Source organism: Sylvia atricapilla, chromosome 7, assembly GCF_009819655.1.
Source record: "Sylvia atricapilla isolate bSylAtr1 chromosome 7, bSylAtr1.pri, whole genome shotgun sequence".
In the NCBI taxonomy this organism is placed as follows: domain Eukaryota; kingdom Metazoa; phylum Chordata; class Aves; order Passeriformes; family Sylviidae; genus Sylvia; species Sylvia atricapilla.
In genome coordinates this window covers 20,170,090-20,193,444 of record NC_089146.1, presented here as the reverse complement: position 1 = coordinate 20,193,444, position 23,355 = coordinate 20,170,090, and the positions used below count along the sequence as shown (strand labels likewise).

Sequence of the window (23,355 nt, the reverse complement as noted above, 5' to 3'; positions counted from 1 at the left end):
CCCTTGTCATAAAGGAAAAAAAGATGCATATAAATTATGTGTGGGAGACAGATAAATCTCGTAGTACCCACAGCATTTACATCTGAGTTTTAATAAATTGTTCAAATAGCTTGCTTCTGCAGAGTTTGTGTTAGCAGCAGCTGTTAGTTCACACAGTCTGAAGATGGCAAGCAGCAAATAAATTGCTTGGTTCAGAAAGTAGATTTCTTTATCAAGTCACATTATATGACAATATAGGAATACAGAAAGAAGTCCTGGCCCCGCTGAAACAATAGGATATTTTGATATTTGCCTCACTGGGGCAAGGATTTCAATGAGTCAGCTCTCTCTTGAGTTACCTCTACATTTTACATATAGGAAATAATTGTTATACAGGAGCCTGGTTTGCTAGTTTGAAGCAAAAATATTAATTGATGTAAATAAGTTTTGATTATAATTTATTTGAGTGTATGTATATTTATAAAATATATTTATAAAGCTAAAAGGATGGAATTTAACTTTAATGGATTTCAGAGATTAAAATCAGTAAATGCAATCATCCAATTTTTTTGTTGTTGTATTCACTGAGAGACTTCCCTTAAAGCAGGCCTACAATTACTAAAAATTTGTGCCGTAAAGAAAAACTGGAACAAGTCAATAGAACTTGTATGAGTGCTAAAAAGGATTGGAAGAAGCTTTGTGTACTGTCCACTTATGTACCTTACTGTTGGGAGTGGTGTCCTTTCCTCCTAGCTCTTTCTTTAGAAAATGGAGCCTGGAATGTTTGCTAAAAAAATCAAATAAAAAACCTAGTGATTTGCAGCAAATGTCAGGGATTCACAAAATTATTCTGAAAGACCAGCGAGCTGTATCTCTTGTTTGTTTGTTTTTAGGTTTTTGTTGTTGTTGTTGTTATACTGAAATGTAAACACTGATAAATAACACTGACTGAAAAACAGTGGAGTTGTATCCTAACATTTGGGTTTTTTAGGTAATGGATATATATCTGAAAGCATAAGCTCAACTGTTAAATTACAATCTCAAATCCATGTATTCAAATCACTTTCCCCCATCAAATGAGAAATCTGACTCAGAAGTGCTCCAGTAACAGAGAGGGGTTGATGAAAACAGAGATGTAGTTCCACATGTGTTTAAATTATTCTGTCTCCTTGGAAACGCTGCTGCTGCAGATGGATTTGGCTTTTGGTGGCTAAAAATATCTACCGCTTAATAATGACAGCATGAAAGATACTGAATAAAACTAGTGTGCTGTCACTAGTTTTAAAGTTCTCTAATGATTCAGGTATTCTACATGAACTACAGATTTACATTTTCTGTCCAGCATTCACCTTCAGCTGCTTCCAGCATTCACCAGCTGGGTGGAAATGAGATAAGCTCATTAGCGTTGGTTGGAGACCCTGCTGAGAAGGGAGCATGTGAGTGGGAGGTAGACTAGATGAAGAGTTTGAAGGCAGGTAGAAAGTTGGTTTAAAAATTCATGGTGGTGATGCAGGTAAGGTGTTGTATAACATTTGAAGATAGAGGCTTTTTCCCAGGGAAGTCTATGATAGAAAAAGTGTGCTTAAGCACTGACTTTGTAAGTTAACAACCTGCAAATGAACCTTTTTTTTTTCTTTTATTTACTGGATTAGTGAATGCATCCTTATCAGTTGAATGTGCAGGTGACTGAAATATCGAGCAAACGATTTCAAGTAGAATATTAAATTACCCTAAGTAGAAGCCAAAACCTATATCACTAAAAAAACTTGTTACAAGCAAGAAATAGCATTCAATTACTTAGCATTGCTAAGAAGTTTCATCTTTTAAAGAATTAATTATTTTCAGTTAAGAATGCATAACCACTACCTGCAGCAGCTGGACTCAGCAATCCTTGTGGGTCCCTTCCAACCTGGGATATTCTATCATACAACTTTTTTTTAAATCCAGTTCTTCATTATTTACTCCTTCCACACATCATAACTTGTTTTGTTGTTAGCTGGTATTCAACATAAATATAAATGAAAAATACAAATTTTTTCTATTTCTGCTTCTTTCCCATTGGATGACTTCCTGCTCATGCCTAGAAAACAGAAAAAATGACAAGCATTTTCTTAGTGGGCTAAATATACCCCTCTTGTTCTTTTATTTTGCCAGTATATATATGATTTCTGGTAGCATATGTTAGTCAGTATTCTGATTAATTTCTCATCATTGAAAAGGGCATTTTTCTTGCTATGGAGTATCTTAAAGATAGCATTAAAATATGACAAGGTATTGTGACACTTAAAAATAATTAATCCTCTGGAAATTAATACTAAAATCCATTTTTAATTGACATCACAAGTGCCAAAGGTCAATTAAACTGAAAGTTGAATATTTGCTTTTGATTATTTGAAATCACAGAATAAATTAGGTTAGAAAAGATCTCTGAGGTCATTGAGTCCAACTTAAGACCAAACACCACCATGTTAACTAGACTATGGCACTGAGTGTCAAGTCCAGTCTTTCCTTAAACACCTCCCTGGGCAGTCCTTTCCAATATCTAATCATCTTTATGTGAAGAAGTTCTTCCCTATGTCCAGCTTAAACTTCCCGTAGCACAGGTCAACACTGTGACCTCTTGGTCTGTTGCTGGTTGCCTGCAGGATGAGACTGACCGTTGCCTGACTGCAGCCTCCTTCCAGGGAGTTGCAGAGAGTGATGAGGTCCCCTTGAGCCTTCTCCAGGCTAAACACCCCCAGCTCCCTCAGCCACTGTCCACCAGCATCCCCAGGTCCTTTGCCACTGGCCCACATTCCAACCACTCTGCCTGCAGCCTGAAGCACTGCATGGGGTTGTTGTATCTCCAGTTCAGGAACCAGCAGTTGGTCGTGTTGAATCTCATGCCCTTGGTCTGGCCCATCAATCCAGCCTGACCACATCCCTCTACAGGGCCTTTCTGCCCTCCAGCAGATCAACACCCTGACCTAACTTTGGAAATTTGCTAATGGTAGGCTCAAGCCCCTCATCAAGATCATCAGTAAAGATGTTAAACAGGGCTGGGCCCAGCACTGATCCTTGAGGGACACCACTTATGACTGGACACCAACTGGAAGCAGCACTGTTCACCATCGCTCTCTGGGCCTGTCCATCTAGACAGTTCTTAACCCAGCAAAATGAGTGAGAGGAAAGGATACAATATCTTTCAGTCAATATGAGCTGTCAACATATTAAGAAAGCAAATGATTAAATAGATTACAGAAACTTTTCTGTGAGTCTTCTTGAGAATAATTTGTTTTCAACTGAGGTGGACAAACCCGAGTTGCTTTAATTTTAAACCTCCTTTTCATGTATATGTAGTTTAAGATTCTATGGAGATAATAAGCAGTCTAAACATCATTTGAGGAAGTAAAGGTGTGATACATTGCTAGAAGTACATCCTTGTGTTTTATAGTGGTAGCTGAGTTGTGCCAATTTGTCATGAATCCTTTGGGGTTTGGATATAGAAGCGGAAGTTCTCATCTGGTAAAAATAGTAATGAGAAAGTTTTTGCATATTGCCTGTGATGTCTAGGTTGTGAAAGATAGTGATGATAACATGGAGGAAGTACTGTGGCTTTTTTTTTCCTTTTTTTGGTTTGGTTTGGCTTTTTTTATAGCAAGTTGCAAGCGGATGAGCTGAGGATTCTGCCAGGCTAGATTTTTCCAGCAATTTTCAGCATTGCTTGTTCATGTGTGAAGAGAATTCTGTGCTGTACAGTTAATATGAGACTACAAGGTGAAGACAATCTTACCATGTTTGCCACTCTGCAGAAAACATCCAAAATACCCACTTGTCTTGTTTCTAAACTGTCATCTCCTAAAGTTAGTCCTTTTTATATCTTGCCACATAGAAGTAGTACTGTTATTGTCAAAAATTGTCACCAGAACAAGGTATGAAATATTTGTTCATTTTTTATCTAAAATTTGTATCTGCACTGCCCTGTCTTCACTTGGACATGTGCACACATCCCTCAGTACTTAAACAGTTAAACTGGAAACATCTGTATCACAGTTGGCACTGTGATTCCAGGTGTATCACAGTTGGCACTGTGATTCCAGGTGCTCGGGCAGAGTGGCAAGAATAGAGGAGTGAGAATGATGGAGTGCCTGAAAAATAAAACTTTAATGGTGGTAAAATAACAAAGGCAGAGACCACATGGTCTGAGGGGCAGCATCCAAAGACTAGGGGGAGGGGCTAACTTAAAAAAAGTGTAAGATTTATGTGAGGGCAGGGGTCCAGTCCCAAACATGGGATAATGACATGACTTTATATGTCACAGGTTCCAAACCAACAGAGAACCAGAACCAGAGACATGAACTATTTTGGAATGATGCCGTTAGCATCCTAATTTCCATATCCCACCTCCCATGGTCTCAGGTTTATGGTTTCTGCATAAGCTACCTGGGCTGAGGTATCATCCATCCCAGTTAGCTCAGTTAGTTCCTGCAAGGCTGTTCCTCTATTTAGAAGAAAAAAAAGAAAAAAGAGGAAAACCTAGTTCAGAGCAGGTTTTGCAAATACGCTGTAGTGAAATTTTGTGTTACAAGTTCATGCTGCTGCTCTTGGAGTTCAGATGTTCTGAATTTGGACATGTTGAGTGTTTTTGTGAGTTTGTTTTGTTTAGGTTGGTTGGATTTTTGAAAATCTATGAAACATTACATATTTCAGAGTAGAGAATGGCTACCCCCTGTGCAAGATGCAGAGAACATGTGGCAGAAGAGGAGAGGTACTGAATTCACTCTCTCTCTTGATGGCAGTGGTGAAGGAGCAGCCAGGCTGTATGCTAATGCAGCATGTGACAGGGAGCTGAGTGACATGTACTGGGCCTGGAGAGGTGGGGAGGCCCCTTTGGCATGTACCAGTCATGGCCATGCTGTACTTTGGCAGGAAATACACAAGATTCCCTGCCATGCTGTGCAGTTCCTCTGCAGGCGGGGCGCAAGACTGATGATAACGAAAGAACAGCATGGAAAATCAGCACTGAAATAGTATGAAAAGGTGTTCCAGTGAGCCAATTAGTATTACTACATGGGCTAATTTGGGCAAAATTTATATTAAAGGCCACTTATTTCCAACACGCAGGAAGTTGACAGCATTCCAGTCTTCATCACAGAGCTGGACCCTACTGCCATTCTTGCAGCTGGAAGCAGAATACTGCAAAGCTGCTGTGCCAGGTACACTGCTGCCAGCCTCAGAACCTCATTCCAGTTGCTGGGAAGGTAGTAAGCTAGCCAAATGTTGTATGTCCTTTTGCAAAGAAGTGCAGTAAAGATGTGTTGGTAGTATGCTGTCTTCCAAATAACAGACAGGCCAGTTCTTCCCATCACCTGCATACTCACTCTGCTCTAAAACTCTCTGTATCTGTAAAAGTCAGTGGGACTGACTACTGCTGTAGCAGAGTTTTTGTTTTCACGTTTCAGTTTTAGGAAGTTGTGACTTCTCCTGGCCAGACCTTTGCTGCAAGCAGTCCAGCAATACAGCCAATGCCAATAGTAGTAAGCCTTTTCTGAGGGCGTCCATACAAACTTCAAAATTTCTTCTGGGATACAGGTAGTAATTTCTTTTTTTTCTTTAAAAGGGGTAAAAGAAAAACTTCTGCAGAGATTTTGGGTGAAGGGATTTTAATTGATAAAATTTCATCATGAAAACTCAAAACCTAGAAGAGAAGTGTCTAATACCTGGTCTTCAGTAATGTAACCTGAAGACTATGGAAAGGACTTTGACAGATGCTGCTAAAAGTGTCCTAGATGACTTATGTGGAGGTTAGGCATTATAGACCTGAGTTCGTGACCCAGCTTCAGGATGCCTTTCTCCTGAATCTCCTGTTTTCCTCTAGAACTTGCTGTAAGCAAGCTTAGAAAATTGCTATAAATGAAACACAAGCTAAAACAGCTTTTGTGGATAAATCTCATCTTGACAGGAAGGCCCTCTTGCTGAATTCCTCTGAGTCCCTTTCTACAGGTTGTACCTTCTTTGCTGGAGACCTGAATGCTAAGGTTCTGGCTTCCTGGTTGAATTAATATTGCCTCTTACTCATTTTACTTTGTTCTCTGAGGAGCATGCTGAGAGAAAATTTTAAAAAAACTAGCATAGAATTTTCTTCTGAAAATGGACTGAATTATACAAGCATTTCATTCAACTGTTGACATCAGTTGATGTAGCTAAGAATTAGAAGACCATTTACCTGCTGTTGTATGCAGGAGTCTTGTCTTGGGTGATGGAGAGGGGGATATTTGCATGCTTGGTTCATGAAGGACCATATGAAATGCTTTTGGAAGACTGAAGGAGCCAGATCTATCAGCATCTGTACCGCTTGTAGATGTGAGAGGTGAGCATATGCCAGCATCATTTCTGCATTTTAAATTCATTGCCAGTGGAGCTAGGTGGCATGTGTTAGAGTGTACAGCAATGTGTAGGCAGTCTAGAAGATTAGTGGATTAGTACTCAAGTGTGAAATCAGGAGTACTGTAACGTGATGGTATAGAAACCCTGCAAAGAGCAGACTTGGCAGGATTTGGCTTGCAATGCCAGAACAGATTCCCAGGTTGAATTGTGCAGTCCTATCCTGCAGGATTTGCTTGGTGCTGTGGATTTAGCTAGGCTGAGGCAAATGAGGGGAGAAAGATTTTGCCTGGTTTAGGTTTGCATAAGTTGACCTCTGCTGTAAGCAAAAATATATGAGTGAGATTATACTAATGGTATTCCCTGTACCTATACAGTGTAGTCTCTTAAGTGGAATTAGCTTGCTATGTGTTTGTAAATTTTACAGACTGTAGTACTGAAACTACCAGAGCCTACCTCTGGCAACTGGTGCTTATGATTAGAGCTGCCAAATACAGCAAAACATGTATTGCAAACATTAATTTGAATTCTGAACAGCTGTTTGATTCATGTTCGTGTACCTCTGTTGTTCACTGTTTGCAAGCATTCATGCAAATGGTTTTTTGTCTGCGTTAATGCAGTTCCTTATGTGAATAGTCATTTTCACAAGCAAGTAATAGTCTTTGTGTGAGTGATGATGTCACTGTAGGTGCTTTTGGATTTGACTACCCCTCCCTTCCCAACTTTAAAACTGTCAGTTACACAAAGAGCAGAATAATTCAGTGCATTATATGGAGCCAAGCAACCACCTTGATTAGTTCACAGCCGTCTCTGCTGCAGACGTTTATTTAGCAGGTAAGAAATATTTCTTAAAAAAAACCAAGCTTTATTTGCAGGCTAAGGAAAAGACTTAAATTCAAAAAGGGTATTAATCACAACAAATAACCCAAACGTTTTGGCTTGTGACCATCAATATGCATGATTTGAGTGTGAAATTATTTGCCAAGTCTCCCTAGAATGTTACAGTACATGCTGACTGGCCAGTGGGTGGGAGTTGTTTGTGATGAGTACTTTGCAGTAATGTTTTATGCGTAACATCTGTTTTCTGCATCCTCCAGTTCAGTTTGCAGTCATTTGCATAGAAGTGTTTTATGTTCAAAAGTGAATCTGTATTGTTGCTACAGACTTTAAAATTTTCTGTACTTTCAGTTGATACATTTGAGACAAGGAAAATGCAGTGTGACACATAGGACAGTTATTTATTTAATGCCCACCTTTGACGTTTATTTTTGGTTTTATTTTCAGATAAGAATTTTTATTCAGGTAGATTTTATCATGAAATGTCATCAGGTCTTAAGAGGAAATTAGTACAAAATAAGGTTTCATAAATAAACCAAAGAAATAAGTGGTTGTATTTCTTGTACCCTGTCCCCCAGCCCCCTCCACTCCAAATGCCAATCTGTTCTTGAGCTCTTTTTCCTCTTGATTTTTCCATAACTTTAGTCAATTACTGATTTCTATAGTGAGGCATTTCTCTAAATCATGAGGATATATAATTTGAATAGAATTCTGGTTTATTATTTCATATTTTTTAAATGTTTACTGCATACAGTACATGCTTTATGTTTATTTCTTCACAGATATGCTCCATACTTGTTCAGTGTCCCAGATGATGTTGTATGAGCTCTATACTATAGCACTGAATTTTGCAAAACATTTATTTCAAAATTTTGGCTAGGATGAAAAAATTTTTGGATTTGTCTTTGTGACTTGTCCTGGTTTTGCCTGGGACAGAGTTAATTTTCTTCTTAGTGGCTGGGTCAGTACTGTATTTTTCAGAATAGTGTGAGAATAGTATTGACAATACAGGGATGATTTGGTTGTTGCTAAGTGATTGCTTTAAGTCAAGGACTTTTTGGTGTCTTACCCTCTGCCAGTGAGGAGCTGGAGCTTGGCGGGGCATGGCCAGGGCAGCTGACCCAGACTGGCCAAAGTGATATTCTGTAGCACAGAATGTCATGCCCAGTATATAAACTGTCCATGGGGGTCAGTGAGACACTGACGATATGGCAACTGAAGTCGGGTTTTGTAGAACAAGTTTGGCAGTGTATGTTACCACAGTATCATAAGAAAATTTTCTCGTGGGAGCACAGGTAATGAATGCACTGTCACCTGTTCACTCACTCAGTAATTCTAACATCACTCTATTTAGGCCTTTCATTGGGATTTGGAAATACCTGCTATCTAAAGAAGATACCTAAAGGTCTGCTGCAATGAGATTGTTACCAATATTCTCTAAAATTTCCAGCCTTTTAGGTACCAGAGAAAGTCAAACCAGCCAGACTTTTATATTATTTTACTTTGTAGGTTTCAGATAGTACTGTGACAGTATGAAAGGTATCTCCCATATTTATATGAGATTTTTATCTTCTAGTAATAATATATTGCCTCTGCAATTTTTAAATATCTGGTGCCTTCCAGTTATCGGGTGTCGTGGGAAGGCGAAGCCTGTTGCCATGGAGCTTTGAGGACTTGCTTCGCCAGTTAGTATACCTGCAGCTAGAGAACTGGCTAAATGATCTCATTGTAGGAGTATTTTCATTAGGGTGGGGGAAAAATAGGAAGTGAAGGAGGAAAAATTGTATGGGGGGGTGTTTAAGAAAGATACACCCTTCTCACAGCCCATAGCCATCATATGCTTCTGCTGTGTCAAGTTGTCACTTTCTTAAAAGGGTCTTTGTGTTGGGCAATCGATGTTTGACCTAGAGCTCGTAGCAATGTGTTAGCTTATTTCCCTTGCTTTAATACTGTTCCCTCTGTTTCAACTTTGTTTTGCCTTGCTATGGACTAATGCCACACAAGCACAGTGAAAAGGATGGCAGATGATGATGTGTGTGGCACTGTGCAAGGCTTTGTTTTGTTGTGAAGGATATATCTACGAACAGGAAAGATTCCAGTGTCTGCAGTTGTGTGAATTAGAATGCTGCTACTCCAAATCTACTGTAGCTACTAGACAGCTGTTTAGTAATCATCTGGAAAGGTCTGTTTTTAACTGAGCCTTTCAAGCCAACTTTCACCCTTTCTAATGAAATGGATATGTATGATACAGCAGATCTCTTTACCTGTAGCTGGTGGTAATTTTTCAGCCTCTGAAGGCCGAACCTCACTGGTGTCTTAGTGGAAGTCCAAAAATACTGATTGACCATCCATTTGTTTTCCTTAGTCATGTGCTGTTTGGTTCCCATAGCCAGACGTGGATTTCTGTGTACTGCATTCTATACCTGTATACATTTGCTCACTTCTTTTCAGAATGTATGTATTGCTGAAGTACTTCTGTGTGTTTAAAGTATTCCCATCCTACATAATGGTAGTCTCATGTACCCTAAGTGACTTGTGTTAGCAAAATTGTTTCACTGCATAGTTACATTACCCTTATGATTCCTCCTATCAGTTACGGGATTTATTTTTAGTTCACGTATTGAAAATTTGACTTGTGTAAGTCTTTAGTACCTTGTACCATTAAACCTATCTCTCGGGTCTTCTGTCAAGATGAGATTGGATTTGGACTTCTTGGTGACTGCAGTTGCTTCCCCAAAAATCTGATTTACCTGTGTAATTGTAGTTATGGTGCAGAACAAAGAACAATTCAGTTGAGTTCTCTGTCCTGGTTCCCCAGTTGTGCACTTAGGGATCCTTTAGTGATACCACTAATTTTGTAGCCTCACTGCTGTTAGAAGTTTGACTGTTGCTTATTCCTGTTGGTTTCTGGCATATATCCATGTCTTTCACTGGGATATAACAAACAATGGGCAAAGAGCAAAATAATGCTTTCATAAACAACATTGAGTTGTGTATCCCATGCTTGTTATGTCCTACGTCCTGGAGATGTGGATCTCGCTCAGGTACCGCAGGATGTGTGTGTAAATAAGGCTCCCAGATACAACATGCCTTGTGCACTACTGTGCAGATGTGCTTCTTTCTGAAGAATATTGGCTTATGAAGCGGCATCTGTTTATACAGATGTTATTCTAAAGGGATCTCCTGCTGGTACATAGTGTGTACAAACAGCTTTAGATACTCTTTAATCTGTCTCTGTGATAGCTGAGCTCTTGAGTAATGGAAGTGTCTCCTTTCCCCCATGTAACATATTCCTGGGGAGACTTGATTACAGAGAGAATAGAAGCGACAGATCTCAGGAAAGTGGCAACACCTAAATTTGATCACAAATACTTTGTCAAACAACCTTCTTAATAATCTTCCTGGAAGAAGATTCAGAACAAAAATCAGGCAACAGTCACACTGAATATATGTAATGGCTAGCTATGCCACCTTTGTGTTGTGGTGATACTCAGGTTCTGCAGTATCCCTGTACCTTATCTTGCAGTATCTCCTGTACCTTATCTTGATCAGCTAGCAATGTAGAGCTAATCTATGTCAAATCTAAGGATCCTGAGACACTTTTTTTTTGTGGTTCATTATACAAATTATCTTAATGAAATGGTTTTGCTGCTACCAAGTTGTAGCACTTGTTGCAAATGTAGGCTATGCTAAAACTAGGCAAATTTAAAACCCTTTGGTGTAAAAAATATTTGTTTCTGCTACTTGCTGGGAACAGTTCTGGCTATTGACACTCTCACTATGTGCAGCGACTTCACTGATGTGCAAGACACCATTTAGTCATCCAGTCTCTGTGTGCTTTTACTGGTGGGAGATTGTCTCTGACAAAAAGGCTTTTGTCTGTAAGTCATCTCAGGGTATGAAAGAGTTCTTGCTCTCTGACTGGCTGCATACTCAGGATGATCAGATACTAGGTTTCCGTTGCAGTGAAGTTATGACTTATGTTCTTTGGACCTGGAACTTCGTGACTCCTGCAGCCACAATTTCAATGGGTGCACACATGGATTTGACTTAGGTCTGACTTGTATGATAAACTCTTTGTCAGCTCATTTCTCACTCTCTTCACTGAGATGTTTGAGTGTAAGCATTTCCTTTCTCACACTCCAGCTGCTTCTTTACCCTCTTCTACAGTCAAGCTATAATCCTGGGGATTTGATATTGCAGGCTGTTGCCATGGAAATAATGGTGATTTCACAATTTCAGTGCTGTAAGCACTGCAGGAGACAATGGAAAAGGTGGTAGGCAAGAGATCTAGTGAGGATATGGGAGATAATTCAGAGGAGTTGTTTATGAACCTGTACTTAGGGGGTGACTCTTTATAATTGTGGGGTTTCAGTGTGTGTGTTCTTAGTTCTTTTATGTCTCTCTTTTTTCTTTTTTTGTAAAAGTGTTTTTATTAGAGATTGGCTCATAAAAATGTATTCTTATATTTTTGCAAAGGTTATTGCAAAGTGATACTAAATTCCCCTTTCCATGTCCTCAGAATAAAAATACAGTGCTTTCTTTGCAGTTTGTAGTAATTCATTTTTGGACAAAAGGGCGGAGGTTGAGATCTAAGCAAGTTCTGTTTGAGTCATACATTTAGCCTGAAGAAATCCCTTTAAGGAAAACATTTTTTTCATAAATAGTAAAACAAGCTGAGAACATCATGGTGAGCATATGTATTTAAAGCCATCTGTATGACTGACTGTATGAAACCCTAATATATTTGTTATTTAATTTTTAGTGTGCTCTGCATGTAAACAGTTTGGTGCTGAAGATCATCTTATGCAGCATCTGTTCTTAGCATAATGTCAGGATTCCACATCTATACCAAAATCTTTTCTCTAAATTAGACACATCCATAAAGGTAGAGTGAAGCTTACTGGAAGAAATAACTATGTTATAAAATGAATTGAATTGGCAGCTTAACAAGCTGAAGGCAACTGGCATCAGATGGGAATTTTTGATACTAAAAGCTTAAAAGCATCAAACAGCCTTTTTTGCCCAGCTATTTATGGCAGCCTTTCACTGATTATCTGCATAGGCAGAGAGTAGATATTATCTGTAACTTTTAACTTAAGATCTTAGAATTAATTTTCCATCTGCAGTAGGAATTAATCAGTAATGAGGGTGATAGTAAACTATTTATAATTAAAGATAGAGAAAAAATCAGATGTGTTAAAATTATCTAAAAATGGCTTTAAAAGTATTTCGATCTTTTTCTGCTTAGTATTCCATAAATGGAGCTAGGAAGATCAGCTGTTATATTTGAAAGGGAAACAATAAGGAATGTTCAACATGACTCTGGCTTTGTTGGGCAATGTGATTAGAAAGTCAGGTTCTTAAGGATGGACTCCATCCTTTGATGCTTGTGTGAATGGAAATAGTCTACTTGTGTGCCAGCAATCATATCTGAATTTCAAAAAATTCTCAGCAAGAAGCTTCTGAGTAAATTAAAATGACAAAATGAGCCAGAACTGTTTACTCAGAGCCTGGCCTGGAAAGATGCAAAGTGTCTCATACAGCTCTCAAATCTAATTGCAATTGCAGGCATTTGTTAGTACTGAGAATTACGTAAATCAGACCTTTAAAACAGATCAAAAAAGACAATGAGGTTTTTTTCTGAGCTGTATTTATTACAGAACAATTTTTGTCCTGTAACGTTTCTTGGTGCCAAGTAGTTTTTTAAGTGTTTTGTAAAGGTCCATTTTTGATTAATTACATTGGAGTATTATGCTTGACCTAAATTTGTTGCAGAACTGAATATATATATATATGAGATTGGCTACAGAACTGTCTTCATTGGTAGAATACAGGTAGCATTTACTTTCTGTCAAAAGTCAGTGAGATGATAAATATACTGATGATAGGTTGTGAGGTTATTTGATTCATTCTTGGAAAAGTTGTTTAAAGCTCTTGGTTAAGGAGCCAGTTAGCTGCAGGTGCGTGAACTCTTTCATGATAAGTGAATTGGGAGACCTACACAGTATGTGGTGTTTCAGTGCCTCATTGCCTCTGTTCCTGTTACAGGTGCATGGTGACAACTGGAGCATTGCAGCAATGAGTGGAATTTTAAAGAGGAAGTTTGAAGAAGTTGGTGGAACCTCACCCTGTTCATGTGTGTGGGAATCAGACGATGATGTTTCTAGCAGTGAAAGTGCTGACAGTGGAAGTAATGTCCATCCATCTGCTTCTAATCATTTTACTCGTAAGTACTAAAGGGGTGTGTAAGGCATGATATGGCTTCTTATACAAGCTAAGAAAGGTTCATTTTACTTGTTAGAAATACAGTGAAAGCTAGCTGGTTTTTTTGAAGCATTTTTCTGTTTTATTACGTTGAAATGCTGGTGCTGGGAGAAAGTACTTATTTTTGAAAAAATAGCTATTTCCTCTGGTAATTGTTTCTGTGGAAATTTTTATGTCAGAGTGAGTTTCAGAGGAGATTCCACGTTTGTGCTCTATCATTCACATCTGGTTAGTATGACATGTTTTAAGTATATAGGAGAATGTCTTCCATTTTGGGTGATGATTTGGAGGAAGGGGGAATATTAGCAGTAACTAATTTGGAGGCCAGTGCCTCTGCTTGGTGTCTGGAGTTGAGAGTCTGTCACAGACTGGTGACTGATCTGATCAGTCCTCCTGCTGCCTAAGCCAATGCAGTCATACAGCTTTCAGTGGTTTTCTTTCACTCATTTCAGGGGTAGACAGAGAAACAAAATTGTAATCCTGCCTGAGAGGATATTTATAGTATAGTTACAGTACAGTAATTCTAGATAACTTAGTAAGTACAGTAACTTTTATATAGGAAGAATGGTTTTATTGGAGTGAGCACTGTAACAGGTTGCTACTTGCTTAAGATTTTTCAGAGGCTCTGGAATTTCTCATTTTCTATTAGAACACATCTCTTTACAAACAGATTCTGATAGTAGTGGTTTTCAGATTCCTGTCCTCTGGTTATTTTCTATTAGTCATCAGCTTCTGTAAAACCCAAATACTGAATTCATTAACACTCAGAAATCTCTAGATGTGAAATGAATATTTGCAAGAATAGTCATTTTACATCTAATAAAAATATTTGCATCAAATAAGAATATTTGCAAATAAAGATTTCTTCTCTGAGAACGTTGCAGGATTGGGATGCGTAATGTTTGATTACAGAGCAAAACAAGAGAACATGCCTTGCTTATGCAGACAACTCTATTCTCACTAGTATATGCTATACACAAAACAGCAGGCTTTTGGAATATGTAAGACATTCACTCTAGCTCCATCTGAGTTCAGTGTAAAATTCTTATCCCCTCAGCCCACCTTATGAAGTAATGTGTTTATTCTGTACACATACTCCATGAAGTCTGGTCTCAAACAGTGTGCCCAAAGCCATTCTGCTGTTCAAAAAAACCCTAGAAATACTCATATAAATTCTTCCCACTCTTATTTATCATTTCGTCTCTAAGGAACTCCAGTAAACCATGTCAGTACAGAGTAAGTCTTTGAGAGAGTAGAATGTTGTAACAGTATTTTATAAGCTGCATGTAGATTAAGGCTGTTCTTAATAATTAATGCTCAGTATTATACAATTCTATTTATATTTAGCTTCCTGTGGTAGCTTGTCCTATACAAAAATAAATGTTGTTCATATCCAAGTCAATTAAATGATTATAGCAGCCTTATCTTGATTTTCTTTTCCTCAGTGTCATCTAGGGAAATGAATGTGCCTTTTTCAGAATTAAAGATAGAAGCGTTCATGCATGTATACACATGTGCATATATTTATAGTGTGAGAAAAGCGTAACTATATATGTTTATGTGCTTTTTCAAGTGACATATATGTACCTGTGCTCGTGTGCATGTGTATGCACACATGCAGTAATGTGCTAATGACATACAGAAGCCTTGAATGATACTTTAAATGTAAAGTTTGTGACAGAATGCCATAGAACTGAAGAGGGAAAAACTACAGTGTTTTATACATATTTTTGACTAGGGTCCCAACTATGGTAACAGAAGAAAGAGATTTGTCTCTCTCCTACTGAGGTTTATGGATCTGTGTGAATCGGCTACCCTTCTAATAGGAATCCTGCATATAAGGCAGTAAACAAATAAATCATGCTGCTCTTTTTAAGGAGATTTGATTTGTGGGTTTTTTTCCTTTGTTCCTTGTAAAAAAAGTTTATTATTTCAGTCATGGGTTGTTTGCTGGTTATTTTACTGGAATCAGGATTTCACTTTGGTTTTAATTCCTAAACTCATGGTTAGGCAAATTTTGCCATCTCAAACTTTATCTTAGGTCTAGCGGGAAAGTTTCTGTGTATATATCAGTCAAACTTCAGTAGGCTGCTGAAGCATGTTACACACCAAGTATGCTCACCCTACCTTTAAACGTAATCCTTAAGCAGGATGGGAACAGGGGTGTGGGGTGAGCATATGAAGTTGTTCAGCAGGTCAGAAAAATCGTAGATGGTATCATTACAAAACAGGCTTTATTTAAGGCAATTCTAGGAAAGCATAGGGAATCCAAGTACTTGCTTGCTCTCTAGTCAAAATATGTGTACGTAGTTATTTTGAAAGAATAAATTAAAGGTACAGAGGGAAAATTTGTCAGAGGAAACCAGCTGAAACAAAAAGAAGTCCTTTAAATTTCTCCATAAAATTTAATTCAAGGCTCTGAGATGGTTATTTTAAGATCTGAATACTTCCACATCCACGTTGCTGCTTTTCGTGTTATTAGTAGTTAAGCTAATCAGTTTGCTGCCTGCAGTGAGGCCAGTCCAGTAATATTCCTGTGTATTATGACTATTTTCTTTTCAGCAGGATGATCTCTGGTTAAAGGGTAAGTGTTTGCAAGTAAGGCAGTCCTGTCAGTTAGCAATTATCAAGTGTCAAGTGGTTCTAGTAGAAGGCAGGAAGAACTTTGGAATTGAAGTTGGTCTATGATTTAGCTCTGGAAGGTGGAGAGGGGAAGACTCTTGTAGTGTGTCTTAGTCAGGAGCAGAGTTACATTTTTTGGAGTTTCATGTCACAGGGAAAAAGCCCGAGATAATGTTTGGAATGGAGCTGAACCATCTTGTGTGTGGCAGAGGCCTGCAGATAAAAGTCTTTTTCTGAACAGCATTTGTAAGAGACAGAAACTAATGGCAATATATATTTTTAAAGTGGTTTGTGTCAGTTTAAATGCCAAAAATGGGATCTCAGGAATGCTGAGGACACTGACCAAAAGCCGCTCCAGGCTATCTAAGATGTGTGATCAGAGAAATTCAGTCCCCTGATAGCATAAGCTTGCACTGAATGTTTTGAGAAGAGTCTGTTTGCTGTTAATGTAGCCAGTGTGTGGAGCAGGAGAGAGAAATGCTATCACTTTCCAGACTCTGAACAGGTTATTAAAAACAATACCTTTTGTTATAATATTCTTTGTTTGATTTGGGAAACTTGTTGACTCCCTGGTTAAATTCATATAAATATCTCCAGCACAAAAACATGAGCCTGCAGACATTTTCCATTGCTCTGTTGTTATGTCATGACTGACTTCAGTTTTTACAGTTTCTATGACAACTCTGATTTTCTGATTGGTAAAGAATCAAGCGCTAAAGGATTTTTTGGAGCAGTAAAGCATTTTACCATCAAAGGAGTAGAGTGAAAATATCAAGATGCTTTTCACTAATCAGTATTGAAATTGAATTGCTGTCTAAATGTGGATACCTGCTTGTGGCAGGCTCCACATACACTAATTTTTCAGATAGAACAGATGAGAAAATAGCCCTATTACAGCTGCCAAATAATTTTCTGGAAAATTAATGATAATTTATGCTTACAATTTAAGACATTCTTATTTTTCAAATCATGAGGGTATTGACATTCCCAGGTTAACCCATAAAGAAAGGTACTTATCAAGACATGGTTCAAAGCAACACAACTGGATTGTTTTCTGAGATTCTTAGGCAATTTTTGCGAGTCATCAGTAAAATGGTACTTGGTGACTAATGATGAAATTACGTTAGATAGGAGTGAAAATATAAAGAGATTAACAGAATGTGCAGGTGAACAGTTTGTGGTTACTGGGGAAATACAGAGAGGAGCTAATAAAGAGCTCATCAGGGTGGAAAGACAGCTTGCAGACTATGTCATGTATGAAGGAAAAGAAGAGAAGGAGGTTCCCCAGGATGAGGAGATTGACAAGCAACAGGGTGTTTTTCAGTAAGAGCAGGAAAGCGGTGGTAACAGATTTTACTTGGTAAATATGTCAGCTTGCAGAAAGGGCTACAGATTGGCTGGCTCAAAACTGGGAAAAGGGGGGGCTGATGAACAGAATGAGAACGAGCCAGCTTATCAAGATCAAAGGAATTAAATGCTCCAGGAGTTTGCAAATTCTTAGTCATTGAAAATGACTCATCCTCTTTCACTACACTGATGTATATGGAATGTATTTTAAAAAAAAAATTTAAAGATACTGGGAAATGTTGATTTTGATTCCACAGCACATCTGTATGTGTGCTGCATTTATTAGAGAAAAGCCTTGCACTCAGAACAGTCATATAAGGCCTGGTCTGTATTCAGGAGTGTGTACTGTCAGCCGGTCTGGAACCATCTTTTGCCAGCCATTCTTAGTTCAGAATGATGTTAACACAATGTATGGGACTGTATTTGCTGATTGAATGTTTTATGTGAGATTGCATAAAAATTAAACATGATGGCTAGATATTGCCCTTGATTTGTTCTACAGAATTAAAATTATACCTGATCATATCTTAGCCACTGGTTTTAGACTTTTATAGCAGTTGCTGTCTCTAGATGCTGTTACAATATGCAAAATAATTCTAATAACTTTACAGTCTCATTCAGAAAATCAAAGAATATACTAAGTTTCTTTTTTCTCTCACCAGTGATGCATTTTAGAAATGCAAAATCATGATGACCATGGCGTTTTTGACAAAGGGGGATAAACATACCTAAGCTCACAGATTTTCAAATTCTTTCAGAAGTTTTTCCTAGCTTGGATTTGAACTAGGCTCAGCTAACATTCTTCTCTGGAGAAATTGTAAGATTGGGAAGTAGGTTAGTTTTATTTTTGTGGAGACTTACTCAATGGTCTTTGTAAAATAAGATTAGAATTTTAAAATGTATTTCTAAAGGTAAAAAAGCCTTAAGATGTCTTGGGTACTAAAAGTAGCTGTCCCTTTTTTCAAGTACAAGGAAGCATTATGACAACATTTGGATACGAGGGAAAGCTGTGGGTGGCTTGATACCATTACACCAGCTTCTGTAGGGAAATAATTGGTGAATCAAATCATAAAGAAGGGAAAAATTGATTTTTCTGTTACCAATTTGTAACTATGAATAGATTCATTTTTGTCTGAAAAAAAGTTTCATGCTTGCTTTCTCCTGACTGCTGTATCATAATGCTCACTTTTATTCTTAGTGAGAGTCCCAGTGGCCTTCAGCAGCTTTCTTTGAATTGCTTTATGTGCTCTTACAAAGCAAATGAAGCTTCAGAAAGATTATTGTGATATCCTCTCTCCTCATTTAGTGCCATGATTAGTTCATGTACTTCATTTTATGCTAGTCTACAATGTCTCCTACCAGTCTGTGTAAAGATGGTTTTGAAGATGTTTTGAAATTTAAAGCTGAGTTAGATTCAGTGCTTTTGACAGAGTACGTTGTCTTATTGACCAGGTTGGATGGGATCATGGGCAACCTCATCTTCATGTCTGGCATCCCTGCCCAGGAGTGGGAGCCTGGAGCTAGATGATCTTTAAGGCCTCTTCTAAACAAAACCATTCTGTGATTGTCCATTACAGTGACCTTTATAACTAATTTCAGACTGTAGCACCCTCAGTACAGGTGCCATTGTGTAGTTTTCTTCTTTCTCCTGCTGTTCCTTGCTCTGATTTAGCCAAGCACTAATTTAGCAATAGGATTGACTGAGGGGAGTTAACTTCGGAAGGACAACAACATAAAGGCACTACTGGTAGTGGATCTTTTGAAAGAAGTTCCTTCCGGTGTCTTGTCCCTGCTTGAAGGTTTTTTCTCTATCAGTTGGTACAGCTGTTGTTTGTATGAACATGCTGATCTTAAGACTCTAGCAGTGAGCTGGGAACAGCCTTCTGTGAGGTTTGCCTTGATTGGGGTTTTTTGTGGTTTGTTTTAATAGACTAGCAGCTCTGCTTGCAAAGCAGAGTTAACAAGCAGATGAAGTTGAGTAGTTTTATCTTGGTACTTTGTAGTGAAACCATTCTAATGCTTACAAGAAAGATGCAACTATTTTATCTCTGTTTGTAGCCTTACCAGCTTTCAGTGGTCGAGTTTTATATTCTGATTTTTCTTACATCATTTGTATTGTACTAGGACTTTTTGGTTCTACTAGGGGATCTGGATCTTCTTAAGATGAAAGCCTGTATCTGCATACAGAAAAAACAGACTGATTTTCTCCAATGTAAGACAGCAACTACATATAGTAAATGCATGTGGTTGCTGTCATATAAACTGCAGGGAGAAATGAATCCATAGAAATTATTGACCCATGGGCAAAGATTTCAAGAACTTTGACTGAAACATTAGGGAAAAAGAAAAGTGTTCTGATTGCTGGAGGCTGTATTGACTTCTTCCTTTCTTTTTCCTCTGTAGGCCAGCCCCATCTCCCACGTGTATTTTAGTCTTGCTGAGATGTCTTGGTGCTCAGGGCAGTTCCCTGGTGTGCACTGAGTGTGAAGGTGTATTTAAGGTCCTGATCTTTAAAGGAATATAAAAAAATTAAGTACCAGTCCTCCCCTCCTACAAAATACTGTAATGATGTTTTCAGCAGGTGCAGCTAGGAGACTATAATAACAAGCTATCATTTCTTTGGAATTCACCAATTCAGTGAATTAAAAACAGTTACACTAATTGTTTGATTCTAAAGTTTTCACGAGCTGTCTCGTTCCCTGCGGGTTTCTCTGTTTGGCTTCCCAGCAGTCTTGCTGTGGTGTCTTGTGTTCATCTACCTGTTCACCTGTCTGTTTTGAGCTTTCAAGAATTTAAAGCAAGTGGGAGGATATGCTTCTTCATAGATGGTATTCAACAATATTGACCATCATTATTTGTTCACTAGATATGCAGCATTTTTGGTATTCAGATTGTGTGACTACTGATGCTAGCCTACCACAATGTAGTAGTACTGTAGTACTAACAGTATTAAGGCATGTGGGTAGCATCCAGACCTCAAAGTTTATATTTCAGGGGTTTTATAATACCTGTAGCAAAAAAACCCTCAAAAAACAAAAATGAGAAAAAATCCAACGAACCAAAACCAAAAAACGAAGCAAACAAAACAAAAGCAACCCCCCCCCCCAACCAAACCAGCCAAACGAACAAGAAAAAAAAACAGAAAAAAAAACAAAAAACAAGGGAGAGAAGATAAGCGGCTCATTTAGTCTGAACTTATATAATAGTGATATGACTGTTCTGAAGGGGAAAACCAGTTAGCAGCTATCAAGGACATTGGCGTGTTGTCCTGTTATTTCCCAGTTCACTATCAAAGCCAATTAAGACTCTTTCTGTAATGTGGAGTCTTCTGTATTTTAATGAATTCATCATCAGCTGTGTACGCCCCAGAGTAACAGTGGTGAGAACGGGAGTTTCACCATCAAACTGATTGAAGACTCAATGACTTCATCCCAAGTGAGGCTTCAACCGTTATTATCCCTGCCTCCAGCCTTGTTACATGACTCGTTTTCAATGGGTGCTTGTGTGCAACATAATAATATGCCAAGCCATTAACCCCCACTTGGAGTGAAGATACTGAATGCACTGTCACAGGACTTGCTGTGAGATTACCAGAGACAGTTTAACTTACTAGTAGTGCTTATTGAATTTCTGAATTACTGATGCTTAGTGAATTGTTCTGTATAAATATTTTTTGTATTTGCAACTTCTTGTAAAGTTGGTTCTCTCCATTTTGGAAACTCCAGGATTTAGATACAGACAAAGAAGGGATTTTTTTAGTGCTGAAAAGTAAGGTTTGTGTGTTGTCAACTAGTTATCTGAGTATTTTGTTTAAACAAGAATATTAGGAGATGCTTTTGAAAATGTTTAACGAGGAGTTTTGTTTGCAGCAAAACTAATGTCAATTCTGAACTCTTTCTTATTTTAATTGAAGTATGACTGCTAGCAAAGAAAGCAGCCATAGGAAGTGGTCATCTATAGAGCAATAGTTCAGCAGTGGTTACTATGGCAACCATAGGTGGCCTACATTTTACCAAAAAGTGATCATGTCTCTCTTTTTTTTTTTTTTTTTTTTTTTTTTAATGGAGCATATCCATTGACTTCTATTACTATTTTTCATCTCTTACATATTGCTTTACTTAAATAGTATTAGTTTTGAGTGATTAGTGTGAAATGGACATAAAAAGTTCTGGAGCAGAGACACCATTTCATTGTTATGCTACTGTTTAAAATTAGTAGAATTTTTTACCTTTGCTGTCATGCCCAATTTTATGTTCTTAGGAAGAAGGTAAAACAATTTAATTAATTCCAGCTGCATTAAAATAGTGTATTATTTGTATGCCTAAATGCCAAAAATTCATTTGGCATTTTAAATATACATTTCTCACAATGAGATTTACACAGAAGAGGAAGCCCTGGCTCAGTGCATGTGCCCAAGGAAGTCATTAAATGTGGTGATTTGTCTGGAATTTCACTTGCAGATGAGCCAGGCCTGTATTTTTGTAAAATTTTGTTAAAAGAATTCTTCAAGAAAGGATTTAATTTTCTTTTAATTTTTTTTTTAATTGGGGTGACTTTGGTAGGCTTCAGATAAATACAGTGTTCCACTTGAAATTGTTTATATTTTTTTTGTAATGTAAAGGATTTTTTTGTAGTGTGAAGGAATCTTTAATTTCACCTTAATGAAGGACAGAGAAATTTACAATAGAGGCTTTTGAGACCAAATTTTATTTTTCATAACTTAATGGATTGCCTACTAATTACGAAAACCCTAGCATAGCCATGAGAGTCTATCATGGCATTTCATGGAACTACTAGGCTGGTCCATATTTTGCAGTCCTTCCTCACTGTTTCCATGTACAACATCATATGCATCCTGCAGCTGATAATGGAACCACCTCTCTATGTCTCCTGTATTTTCCATTTTCTCCTCTCTGCCCCACGCATGTTTTGTACCCTGTTTATTGATTTGAAGTTTATACAGCCCACTCAGTTTCATCCATACTGCATGGCATGCTTTGCTCCATCACTTCAGTTATGTGTTATTAGATTAGCTATAGACTCATTTGTTTGCATACCTCAAAAAAGAAAATTATTTTTGTTTGTTACCTTCTTTTGTGCTTCAGAAAGCTGGAGTTGTATGCTCTATGTCCATTTGTGTACACTCTGATACATGCAAACAGCAGCAGTAGTATTGGCAAGAAATATTAATTACTTGTGTGAAACAGCCAGTACTAAATGGTTTTGGGAGTTGATGTATTTTGCCTTTTTGATACCAAATTTAATTATCACCTACACTTCCTGTATCACGATCAAAACCTTTTTTTCCTCAAATCATTTTGATCCTAGAAATTCTTACGTCTCCCTTAAGCAGAATGTCACAATAGCAAGCATTGCAGCCCTGGTTCTCAAGGTCATAGCTAAGACAGTAAGAGCTGTATGCCCAGAGAATTATAGCCACAGGCCTGTGCTGAAGGAGGATGTGAAAATCACCAGAGGTCTAACCGGAGTCTGTACCAAAACTAAGACCAACTAAGTGACGATTCCTGCATTATCTTAAATCTAGATCACAAGTGTTGGGGGCAGAATGGAAAGGGACACTGTGCTGGTTTTGGCTGGGGTAGAGTTAACTTTCTGCCCAGTGGCTGGTAGGGGGCTGTGTTTGGGTTTGTGCTGCCCACGGGGTTGATAATGCAGAGATGGTTTGTTATTGTTGAGCAGGGCTTACCCTGAGCCAAGGCCCTTTGAGCTCCTTGTACAGCCACACTGGAGAGAGAGGGGGCTGGGGGTGCCTGGGGGACACAGCTGGGACAGGTGACCCCAGCTGACCAAAGGGACATTCCAGACCACCTGACATCGTGTCCAGTATATGGGGAAAGTGGGGAAAGAAGGAGCAAAGAGGGAGGACATCTGGAGTGCCAGCGTTTGTCTCACCAAGTAACCTTACCCTTGATAGGGTCT

At 38.2% G+C, this 23,355-nt stretch overlaps 1 protein-coding gene across 2 annotated transcripts in view; it reads left to right on the top strand.

Moving 5' to 3' along the window:
* CSRNP3 (cysteine and serine rich nuclear protein 3) overlaps positions 1–23,355 on the top strand; it is a 96,145-nt gene that overhangs the window by 16,123 nt on the left and 56,667 nt on the right. For both annotated transcript variants that reach the window (XM_066322872.1, XM_066322871.1), the window contains exon 2: positions 13,231–13,408. In XM_066322872.1, coding sequence (XP_066178969.1) covers positions 13,261–13,408 — 148 coding nt within the window. In that variant the 5' untranslated portion in view covers positions 13,231–13,260. The remainder of the gene's footprint in view (positions 1–13,230; positions 13,409–23,355) is intronic.